A 12,037-nucleotide genomic window follows, 5' to 3' on the forward strand; every position below is an offset into this window, starting at 1 on the left:
GGCTCAGGAGTAAAAAAAAGTTTGGGGACCCCTGGTCTAGACTCTAGAGGGAACACTGGCTCCTGTAGAATGTACATGTAGGAGGAAATCTGATGTCTTTAGGGATAAAGCAACTAGGGGCACAGGGAAATTTATATTGTTATTGGCAGGGGGTAGAATGTTTATATGGCAAAGAAAATCAACCAAAATAAAAGTAATTCATAGTTTTCTTTCCTACAACAAACCCATTGCAGTGCTATACGGTTCTAGTCCACTCACATCTGCATTCCCAACGTTAAAACACAGAAGTGAGTCTGACATCAGCAAAAGATCATAGGTTTGGTTGTATTGTCCTTGTTCAATCATTAAAATGACTGGCTACTAGAGCAATTGTTGGTGAGGGAGAGAACAGGCTTTTGTTGGACACAAAGATGGGCAGTTTTGGAAGTATTTGAACCTCCCGTCTGCTTGCAGTTCGAAGCGGCCATCCAATCACATCATTTGAATATCAGACAGAATAAACCTGGTTACAGATGTGGTTTCCTACTTGCAATAGTCTCTGCTAACAATATGTTGAGGCATGGACAATGAATTGTTTACTAGAGGTTTGCTACTGCTGTTCTGCAGTAATCAATAAGACAAGCTATGGAAATATTGCTATGTAGTTACCACAGCATACAATTTTGTAAAACTAGTGTGACAATCTTAAGAAATGCAGTTCATTCTTATAATCCAAATGATACAACTGTACTTATTTTGGTTGGCTGGATTTCCTATAGTAGTAACATTTACTAATTGCTGACCATCACAATCAGCTTGTCCTTTGTGAGTTGCCTTAATTACACATGGATGTGAGAAATTCCACTTTTAGACCAACCGTTTCAGCCACAGTGTCTATGGCATAACCCTTAGCCCAACAGGTGAAGCCGTACTTTCAACAACTGATGAAAAATTTACTGTACCTTGTTATGCCAATGATTTACAGTATGTTTAAAATATTAAGATTCCAGTTGGTTCCTCATGATTTTGGTGCTCGATACTGGAATATAAAGATTAATGTCAAGACAGGCATGTAGCCTGGTTAAAGTGTAGGAATTGCTTTATCTGCAAGCTTTGCTTTCATCAAACAGGTAAGTGTACTGATATGGCTTTGTTTGTTCCCTTAGGGGACAGTTTTTGTATTCCCAAAGGTTCCATGTTAAACGAACAGTAACACCAAAAATTCTTCTTCTTCCATGCAGCTTTAGCCAGAGGAGATCAAATGCCTCTATGATAGAGTAGATTACTTGTCTCTGGTCAATATGTTGTTTGTGTTGGCATGATAGCAACTCCAGAACAGGACATAAAAAAATTCTGTCTCTCAATATTTTTACCACCATAACCGACTGTAGGTTTTATGTACATTTGCCTTAAAGCAATACTGGCACATTCCTATAAAAATCATAGGAACGTGTCAGTATCAAGTATGTGCAGCACCCGGAATATTTCCAGTCAAAGCCGCCCCCAGCCCCACGCAGCCGACCGCTCACACTACTAACTGATCTTCTGTCTTGCTTCCGTGATGCTGGGCTAGGGGCGGAGCGATCCTTCCATAGGCTGAAGTCCTGTTTTGATTCGTAATTAGCCTATGGAAGGATCAGGCCACCCCCGGGCTCAGCATCACTGCACATAAGATCTTTCAACAGTGTCGGAATCAGGTGAATGCAGGTTTGCTGGGCTTGGGCGGCTTTGAGGGAAAATAATCCGGGTGCAGCACATACTTGATACACTTTCCTATGATTTTTATAGGAACGTGTTTCGATTTAACTACTTCTGCAGACACCTCCTCATAAAAGTGTCTCTTTGTTCATTTGCATACCTCCCAATTTTGACAGCTCAGCCCACAGTCCTGGATTTTTATTGATCAAATCTCTTTGATTTCCTGTAAAACTGTTATAACACATAAAACATTGCCCTAAAACTCCCAGAAATGTGTCCAAACTTCCATAACCTGCCATAAAACAGGAATGGTAGATTTTATTTGTTCCTCTTACCATCAGCATGTTGAGGGAACCTTTAAGTTTCCCATATTCACTTTTTAAAAGACCAAAACTATTCACACGGTTTCTTAGGAGCGTGTTTGTTATTATTATTTAAAGTTGGGCACCCCTTATTAAATAACATGTTCAGCTGATTTTCTAAGTGAAAAGAAGTTAACCTAATCTCTTTAGAGAATAAACTTACTTAAAAAAAAATTAAAGGCAAAGGAAAGTTTCCAGCAGCCCAAATGCAACCCCATCCCTTATATTTAGATCAGTGATCTTCTGGTGAAGCAAAGACTGCAATGGGCTCTTAACTGCTGCCATTTTGGAATAAAGTCTTTCCAGTGCATCTTTAGCTCTAATTTTGGCTGCACTACACATATATGTGGCATCTGTGCAAACCTTTGTGCATGCATTTGGTCAGTGACCAGATCAGAAAGGTGAGGGTGCAGCTAGTGATATCAGCCAAGGAGTTCATTTAAAAGGCATTCAAGTCCAGATTATAGGCTGCTGCAACGACACAGGAAAAGTGAGTAGTGGATTTGGAACACAGTTTTTACTTTTTAATAAGCAATTACTCTTTTATACTTAGCAAGAACCACACTGCCAAAAATAAAAGCCTCCAAACCTTTCTTGTTGTCAGCAAAGTATGGTTCTAGTTTTGCTTTAGGATGTTTCCCACTTTGCCTTATAGAACACTTCTAGTTCATAAACATTTTTAGCCCGGCACGGACTCAGATTCTCTAGACTGTAGTCCCATTTGATGCCGTGGAACATTGTTGAGACTTAGTAGACTCTTGTTGTGTTAACGATTGTTGTGTTAACTTGACTTTAAAACTAAACAAAGTATGTAATTTGATGGGGGTACATTGTGCCCATACCTTTAAGCATGACTAAAGAAACGTTCAATTTCAACTTCACTTCAACTTCGTTTTCCGAAGTCGTCCGAAGTTGCCTCACGAGGAAACTTCGGGCGACTTCGGAAAACAAGGCGCTCAGAGTGCCATCCCGCCGGCGATTTTCATTCTAGCCGGCGGGAAGGCACTTCGGGGAGATTAGTCACCCCGAAGCAGAGGAGATTTTTCACCATGGCGACTAATCTCCCCGAATCTGCCCATGTGTCTCTGCCCTTAAACTACTCTAAACTGGCTAAACCATATTCTCAGATTTAATTCTATTTTGCTTAAAAGTACACAATCTCTGTTTTCACTGAGGAGCCCTAGATGGCTCAAACAAGTTTCCATTGTAGTTGCGTTCGAATGCTGACATACAGAAACATACAGCAGCACAAGGAATGCTGCTCAAATATGCACCTTCTTGGAGTGATTGGCAAGGCACAAACAGGGTTTCAGTACAGGCAAAGCTTACCTGAGAACACGGCTGGATTCAACCAAAATGAGCAATCATACACTCACTTGGCACAGAAAAAAACACTAATATGTGGTAGCCTGGTTTTTCCTTGCAACTGTAACCACTACTATTGCAAAGGAAGAAAAAAAAAAGACATGCTCTACTGCACATTAAAAAAGCTTTTTGTAGTATTGGGTACAATCTGCAGTTGACTGATGCTGCTGTTGTGGATTGTTTTATCCAACTTTTACTGTTCCCGGTCTGGTGACAGAAGAGCTATGGTGATCCAGTGCTAAGACTATGGTCAACAGGAATAAAAATAGATTGCCTTCTCGAAAAGGGACAGGTCTTCAGAGGTCTGTGAATTTTTTGTGAGAATGTTTACATCTCAGTAATCATGTGTTTTGGCATTCATTAAGAGGTTGATGATAGTAAAGCCTATTAAAGTCTCAACATACATAGCATGTACATTTATTGGTCATATTTAGTATACATAAAGCAAACTTATTTAAGTGCTCATGATTGTTATAAAATCTTAATGTTGCAATGGTACTGTGTAATCCACAGTGTCCTGCCATAACACACACTGTGCCCTTCCATACACATCACTTAGATTCTAGGCGAATGCCAATATGCCTACCATTTCCTGGATTGTTACACAGGAGAAGTTAATACTTAAGGGTTTTGTCAAATTTATTTTAGAAGCATAGCAATTGTGTCTGTACTGTGAGCCTCTAGCAATGTATATTGCAAGAAAAAATAAAGAAAAAGGATGGCAATTGAAGCATTTACTGTATCCGTTTTTCCTTAAAACTGTAATAAAATATAACTAATGGCATGTTACAAGGGATATCAGCCTCTTTGTTTGGCCTTTTTCTCGTTTCTATTTCAATTTAATCTGCCATTAGTGTTTCCCTCAAGTAGTGCTGTCAGTAATGTAACTATATTTTTTGTAAAATGCTTATATTCAAGGAAATTCATGGCACTGGGAATAATGTTCAGCATATTCTAGTTTATATCAGGCACACCAAAACACATAATAAAAAAACAACAAAAAAAAAAAATTAAAAATAAGAAAACCCAGTCCTTTGAAATGTTATTGAGCAGCAAATGTAGAAACGTGACTGTGATTCTGAGTGTGTTAGGGAGAGGCAGGCCTGCGAGGGTACTGCACTCTATATCGGGTAACACTCATGCCATGAACTTCAGAGCTCTCACACACCGTCTTGCAAGGAACCATCTCTTCATCTTCTTCTCCTGTAAGCCAATCCTGGATGATCTCCGCAGCTCTTGGACTGACATTTTCCTCAAGCCAGTGGCTGTGCCATGCAGAAAACTTCTCATGGTGTTTTTGGAAAACTTGTGGCTGGACCTGCAGGAAAACGAAAAACGGAAGAGGGGAGTTAAAAATAAATTCTTTTCATATTCAAAATATCATACAGTCGTACACAAAACTATATCCGACATGAAACATGAAATGAAAGAGTTAAAAGATCAAGAAAATAATGCACTATATAACATCAAACTTCAACAGTTCCAAGATCATATGAAGTTTTCCACAGCTTCACAGAACGTTTTCCGAAATCATTCTCCAACTTCTGGTTAAGACACATTTTTATCCTTCTCCCTATCTAAACATGTTTGGTTTCCAAGTGGCAACCCCCTTGGCTGTGTGATGTTATTCTTAAAAAATGTGCAGGGCAATAAAGTTTAAATTGCTCTTTAAAGTACTCGCCAAGTCAGATGTCACTTTGGAAATGCCATAAATTGATGTAGTTACAACTGCCAGTTTATGCAGGGAAAGGAGGGGTGGCTTCGTGTTTTTTTAAAGTATAGATTCACTAAAAATAAAAACCTCAGTATCGTTACAGTCAAGCATTTGTACCAAAGTTAATAGCAACTCTGAAGTAAAAACCTGTATTTTGCTTAATGTAACAATAAATCCAAATGGTGCTTACAAAAGTCTACAACCAATGCTGTAATATTGAAAGCCATGAAAAACAAATGAAATCTTGAAGTGATTGTAAGACAGAGAAAAAAAACGGACTGTAACATTTTACGGATACCTCTCTGGCTTTGGAAAGTGTTCCCCAGCGATACATATAGTCTTCCGAATTAACAATAAACATCATCTTGTGACTGTTGAGTCTGAAGCGGCAGTCCATGTTGCTAGCACTTTCTACCCCCATTAGCTTCTTCCACGAAGACTTCACTTCATCCTTCATAACTCGCATAGTCCTATATTGCCAGCTATGGAAACTTCTGATGTTCCTAAAAAGGGGGTTGGAAAAATAAATAAATAAATTTACAGATTCAGGAGTTCATGGAAATCTATGCAACGTAAATGGCAACCTAGTGTGTACTCATTAAAATATGTGCTAATTTAGTGATTTAATACGATGATAAGAAAGGGACATGTGTTCTCTTATCATCCTTGTGTGAATTTTGATGTTGCCATCCTTTCACTTTGCTAGCAGTTATCAGTGCAACCAGACTAGCATTGATAACTGCATTAAGATATGCTATATTCTCCCAAAGCATGAACATGTTTACTGGTCTTTATAATGCACCCCAACATCAGTAGATAATGTCCCCAGCTCAATGAAATGATATATATAATGTGTTGACTACAAAAAAAACAGAAGCACTAGGATTGTAGTAACTATGGTGTAAGCCAGAGGAAAATGACCAAAAAAAAAAATATCTAAATTATATATTCACCACTATCCATTACACAAACATACTTGTAAAATAAGAAAACTTAGGTAAGATGGTCCTTATAACGTAACAGAATAGTTTTTCGCTTAAATACCAGCTTGTAATTTTGTTCTTTTCAACATTCCCTTAGTGCAGGGATCCCCAACCTTTTGAAGCTGTGAGCAACATTCAGAAGTAAAAGGAGTTGGGGAGCAACACTAGCATTAATAATGTTCAAATAAGTGCTGTGATTGGCCTATATGGATTGTGAACCTAGATTGAGGCTCTGTTTGGCAGTACACCTGGTTTTTATTAGGGATCCACCGAATCCAGGATTCGGTCAGGAATCCTTCTGCCCGGCAGAACCGAATCCGAATTTGCATATGCAAATTAGGGGCAGGGAGGGAAATACCATGACTTTTTGTCACAAAACAAGGAAGTAAAAAATATTTTCCCCTTCCCACCCCTAATTTGCATATGCAAATAAGGATTCGGATTCAGTTCTGTATTCGGGCGAATCTTTTGCGAAGGATTCAGGGGTTCGGCCAAATCCAAAACAGTGGATTCGGTGCCTCACTAGTTTTTATAAAACTAAAACTTGCCTCCAAGCCTGGAATTCAAAAATTATCACCTGCTTTGAAGCCACTGGGAGCAACATCCAAGGGGTTGGAGAGCAACATGTTTCTCACGAGCTACTGGTTGGGGATCACTGCCCTAGTGGTTGTGCTTGCATCACACCTGTAGACTTGTGATGTGAATTCAAGCACACATACGAACACCTACCTCTGTAACAATACAGGTTTCAAGACAAAGCCTTCACCCTGACTGCTATGTGCTCCGTCCACGTTAATGAACTGTTCCATATAGTTAACTAGGTGCTGTAAAAAAAACAAAACATACAAGGTTTAAACTGTTGCACCTAAAAGCTTCTATTTAGAATGGCAGGGACAGTAACATGGAATGGCTTGTACAGCAAGATAATAGCAGGTAATCTAACCTGAACCTCTGTGGGGTCTTCAGTCTGCACGTCTTCTGTGTCTAACAGCTCGATAGTCATTGTTACCTGACCCTGACACTGCAAGAACATCATCTGAACAGAGAGTGGGTTAAAACAAAAGTCGCATGAAATTTGTCTTCAACTTTAAAACCCTGAAAATTAAAAACATCTATATGACGAAAAGCAGTAAATAATTGTCTCTATAGTCTGCATTATTAACTAACTCTAAATCAGAATCTGGAAACTAGGGCTTGGAAGTGATGTGGCCAGACATGGAGGCAACCAATGTCACTGTGCAGCTCTACCCTTTGCTGACAAGAAAGGGAGTTTGTGCAATTGTGAAAGAATGGGGGGGCTATAAAGAGAACCTATGATTGCACCTGAAAAATACATCCCTCTACTTCTCAGCGTTGTGCAATAATGAAAGTGACAGATCATTTGTGGCTATAGTACAAGTGTGGGATCTATTATTACTGAAATGTTGGGACCTGGGGCTATCAAGAAGGTTTGTTATATATATAACATCTCCATAACTTAAATCTGCTATAAATATTTAGATTACATTACATAAACCCACTGCCACTGATATGGATTCATGCAGCTTAGTTACCAAGTACAAGCTACTGTCTTAATTACAGAGAAAAAGGAAACCATTTTTAAAAATTAGATTAGCTTGAAATCAACTCTTGATGAGATGTAGTCCAAAACATTTGTGGAGCAGCTCAGGACCCCTTTCATTCACCTACCAAATGAGTAATTTCTTTTGTTATCATGGTCTCCTGAAAGACTCAAGAATCACAACACCTCTCTCTAGCAGGAAGTTGAGGAAGGCCAGCAGGATGTTGCCCCAACTTGCTCTAGTTTTCTCTGGGAGACTGCCAATTTTTGGCAATATTTTTAATTGGTTTCCTAGCCATCCCTGGAATTTAGGACTTCTTTGGAAGGTTTCCATGGTCCCTGTGTCTCCATAGATTATATAGATTACAACACCCACATACCATGCATGTTACTCATCCAAAGCATCTTTTAGTAAGCCTCCCACAATGCCTTGGCAAATAGGAATATAATATATCGTAATTTTTCCTAACTGATCTTGACCCTGAATAAGGTTGTAGAGATGAATGTTTTTTGCAGAATATATTGCTTTCATAGAATAATTAGAAGAAATCACAATAGGAGACGTGGTGAGCTAGAAAAGATGGGAAATGAGAGCAAAGTGAATAATTTAATTATGGTGGTAAAGGTGGAAAAGGTCCATAGCAGGAAATACTATAAATTTTTAATTTTTTCGTCCAGAACTTAAACTTGACGTCTATAATATAGCAGAGATGGCATAGCCCCCCTTCTATGCAGTTTAATATAAAACTGAATATTGCATCTTGGAAGTTTATGGTCTGCGTATTTTAGTGAGCTCAAAAGGTACAGAGCTGAAACCCATTTCAATTAAAAAAAATAAATAAAAAAAAAAAACTTGGGGTATTTTTCTGTTACAGCCATTGAACCAATGATATGGATTATATTTAATAAATTATATTTAAAATTAGGGATGCACCGAATCCAGGATTCGGTTCGGGATTCGGACAGGATTCGGCCTTTTTCAGCAGGATTCGGATTCGGCCGAATCCTTCTGCCCAGCCGAACCGAATCCTAATTTGCATATGCAAATTAGGGGCGGGAGGGAAATTGCATGACTTTTTGTCAGAAAACAAGGAAGTAAAAAATGTTTTCCCCTTCCCACCCCTAATTTGCATATGCAAATTAGGGTTCGGATTCGGTTCGGTATTCGGCCGAATCTTTCACAAAGGATTCGGGGGTTCGGCCGAATCCAAAAAAGTGGATTCGGTGCATCCCTATTTAAAATTCTATCATGTGTCAGGAAATCAAGATCAATGTTCTGCCTGCATGATAAGATATCATGGAGTGGTTCATCCCTCACATAAATACAGGAAATTCCATTTCATCACCAGTGTTTTAAACCACAAAGATTGCCTGTCTGTTATTGAACTGACTTCCCTTTCAAGAGTACATATTGCCTCCTTCAGAAGTGACTTTATTTAACAGGCAGACCCAGCGAGAGAGAGAATGAATACCTTGAAGCAATTCTCATCTGTCATGCAGTGTTCGGCCTTCCATTGGTAACTGGTTTCCTTGGCAGCTCTGACACACTGGGATGCAAGGTTACCCCCAGCAGCTCCTCGTTTCTTTTCACTCAAGTACAGCTCTACCACTTTAAGGCAGATCTCATCACTTACTAGATGATGGAGCTGAAGTCACAAAAATGAAAATAAAATAGTTAATAAGAAAGCACCTAAGTAGTATTTGAACTGTACCAGATGGCAGTATACACTGGATACTTATTTTGCTGCCTATTAAAATATTTTTTAAAAAAAGCATCTTCAAAAGCCAAATTACTTCACATCACAAGTGGTAATTTTTCACAATTTAACAAAAAGCAATGTTGCTGCTGTTGAATAAGCACTGAGGCTTGACCCATTATTAAAGGACCAGTAACGTCTAATACAACGAAAAAAAAAACACCAACACAAATTAAAATTTAAAATAGCAAAGCCTTTATTAAGAAATAACTTACAGAAGCTCCACTTCCTGTCCTCTTCAGAAAGGGCGACCATCCATCTGCAGCGCTCGATTTCTCCTCCTGGCTATACACTGACAGCGTGTCCACTGCCCGATCGCCTTCTCCAGCTCTTCTTCATCCAGCAGCAGTAGGAACGCGATGTCTCCCGCTCCAGGAATGCAGCCCTGACTGCCGACCCCGTGCCCACTCAGTCACTGTCAAGGCAGCTGAAACAAAGCAGCCGGAAAAGAATGCGTCCAAGGAAGAACGCTTCCAGGCTGCATTCCTCCCCCTGAGTCTGAGTGCACGATGGATACCGGGGAGAGGATGCGGTTGCTGGGAAGGTAGAGGTTAGAGGCAGCCGTGGCCATCACTTCCCCCCTGCACGCTACTATCCACAGGTTTGGGGCTCGTCCTCCCCCGCAACAGCCTTTCAAGGCTCCTGCGCTCCTCCGCGCAGCCAAGCTGTTGGCGATGCAGCAGCAGTAGGAAGGCGATGTCTCCAAACCCATCATCGCTGACAGTTTAGGACAGGAGAGCGAGCAAAGTTGTAGAAGGAAAGGCGGAAGCAGAACGTCTCCCATTCCAGCAAATGTCATGTCCCGGGAAGGCGGCGAGTGACAGGCAGTGGCGCCACGAGAGACTGGGAGTCAGGGCTGCATTCCTGGAGCAGAGGAGCGGGAGACATCGCCTTCCAACTGCTGCTAGATGAAGAAGAACTAGAGAAGGCGATCGGGCAGTGGACATGCTGTCAGTGTATAGCTAGGAGGAGAAATCGAGCGCTGCAGATGGATGGTCGCCCTTTCTGAAGAGGACAGGAATTGGAGTTTCTGTAAGTTATTTCTTAATAAAGGCTTTGCTATTTTAAATTTTAATTTGTGTTGGTGTTTTTTTTTTCGTTGTATCAGAACAAATTTTTTAGTAAAAATTTTTTGACGTTACTGGTCCTTTAAGCAGGAGTATGGTTTACATGAACTGCACTATCCCTTAAGAGTAGCAGGAATAACAACTCCAGCTCTTCTTGTATGTCAGCTTTCAGCATTTCAGCATTTAAGAACATTATTATTACAGCACAGAAGTTCATTGTTAATGATACTCACACATATCCTCCCTTACTGAGAGGAAAGCATCCATATCACTTTAAAAGAAGATGCCATATTGTTTCTGTCTGCTATGATTTCAATCATGGAATAATCTCCTGCTGTAAATTCTTGCAATACCATACTCCCCACAACAGCTCCATAAGGCGTTGTTGACTGGTTGACTGACCCATTTAAAAAGCAATGGTCTTCAGTACACTGTAGCTTTAGCGCCAAACTATACAAATATTAGAAAATGTTAGGAAGTTTTACCTGCCGTGTGATGTTCTGAATCAGCTTGTCAATGGTGAAAACAATGTAAGCATGAATGGTAAACATTTCGCGCAACGTGTCTTCATAATGTGTAGGATCCAGATTTCCAAGAAGAAGGTTCCTCACCATGTCCAGGAAAGCAGGATAATATTCTTCTAACTCTACCTCACCTGTCAGGAACACATCAATACCCAGCTTACAAAGAGGTGATGGTGGTGCTAATGCCCTGTTTAGGACCAGCAATCTTTGATGCTTTGGTTTGGACTAGAACTTTTAGGCAATTTCCATACCAAGCAACAGAAGGTACGATTTTGGCATTGCCTTCTGAGCTACTATAAATTTGCTATGAGTTCGGAAATCCCACTGGAGAAAAGTCATATATAAAATCCTTTTCCATGTATTTTTGAAAAGCAGGTGATGGTTATTCTAACTGTGATAGGCACCTTTTATTGTGCGCCATTGAGAAAAGGACTGCTGAATGATGAACTATGTAAAGAGAACAATTCGTCAGATAAAACCTCACAAGTGCTGATGGGGGGCTCTGGCAAAATAACTTTAAGAAAACTCAAAACTCGACACTACTTTAAAACAGGTTTATAAAAAGCGCTATTACAGTAGCGATGCAATAATTGCCAAATCAACAATACTACACTGCAAAGTGACAACATGTATTCCATACTTATCACTCTTTAAGGTTACCCCTGTGTGTCTCCCAGGGGTACCCTGTCTTTTTTTTGAGGTAGAGAGCATTATAATACACAGAGGGTAACGGATAACAGATTTTACAGGAAATTAGCATCCTGAAGTTATAACATACTGCAAATATGTTATGTCTAGACTACATCTACTGTAAATATATTTTTATGACATACATTCATTTTTAGCTTCTAACCTAACACAGAGGAAATCAAAATGCCGTTTATGGAATGACACTTTTTTTAACATACTTAGGACCACAAAGACCTACTTAAAACCTGGATTAGATTCAGAAGGATTTGTGTCAAATCTTGTTCACTTTACATTTTTAGTCGCCTCCTTGTGTGATGCTAAAGCATTGAGCTATCCA

The 12,037-nt window shown here is 39.7% G+C and overlaps 1 protein-coding gene across 6 annotated transcripts in view; it reads right to left on the reverse strand.

Annotated features, from left to right (window-relative positions):
- Positions 1–3,805: 3,805 nt before the first annotated feature.
- sin3b.S (SIN3 transcription regulator family member B S homeolog) overlaps positions 3,806–12,037 on the reverse strand; it is a 31,428-nt gene continuing 23,196 nt past the window's right edge. For 5 of the 6 annotated variants that reach the window (XM_018239799.2, XM_018239802.2, XM_018239801.2 and 2 more), the window contains 6 exons: positions 10,972–11,141; positions 9,135–9,308; positions 7,045–7,137; positions 6,831–6,925; positions 5,417–5,621; positions 3,806–4,722 (listed from right to left, as the gene is read on the reverse strand). In XM_018239799.2, coding sequence (XP_018095288.1) covers positions 4,492–4,722; positions 5,417–5,621; positions 6,831–6,925; positions 7,045–7,137; positions 9,135–9,308; positions 10,972–11,141 — 968 coding nt within the window. In that variant the 3' untranslated portion in view covers positions 3,806–4,491. 6 annotated transcript variants of the gene reach the window in all.

This window comes from Xenopus laevis, chromosome 1S (assembly GCF_017654675.1).
Source record: "Xenopus laevis strain J_2021 chromosome 1S, Xenopus_laevis_v10.1, whole genome shotgun sequence".
In the NCBI taxonomy this organism is placed as follows: domain Eukaryota; kingdom Metazoa; phylum Chordata; class Amphibia; order Anura; family Pipidae; genus Xenopus; species Xenopus laevis.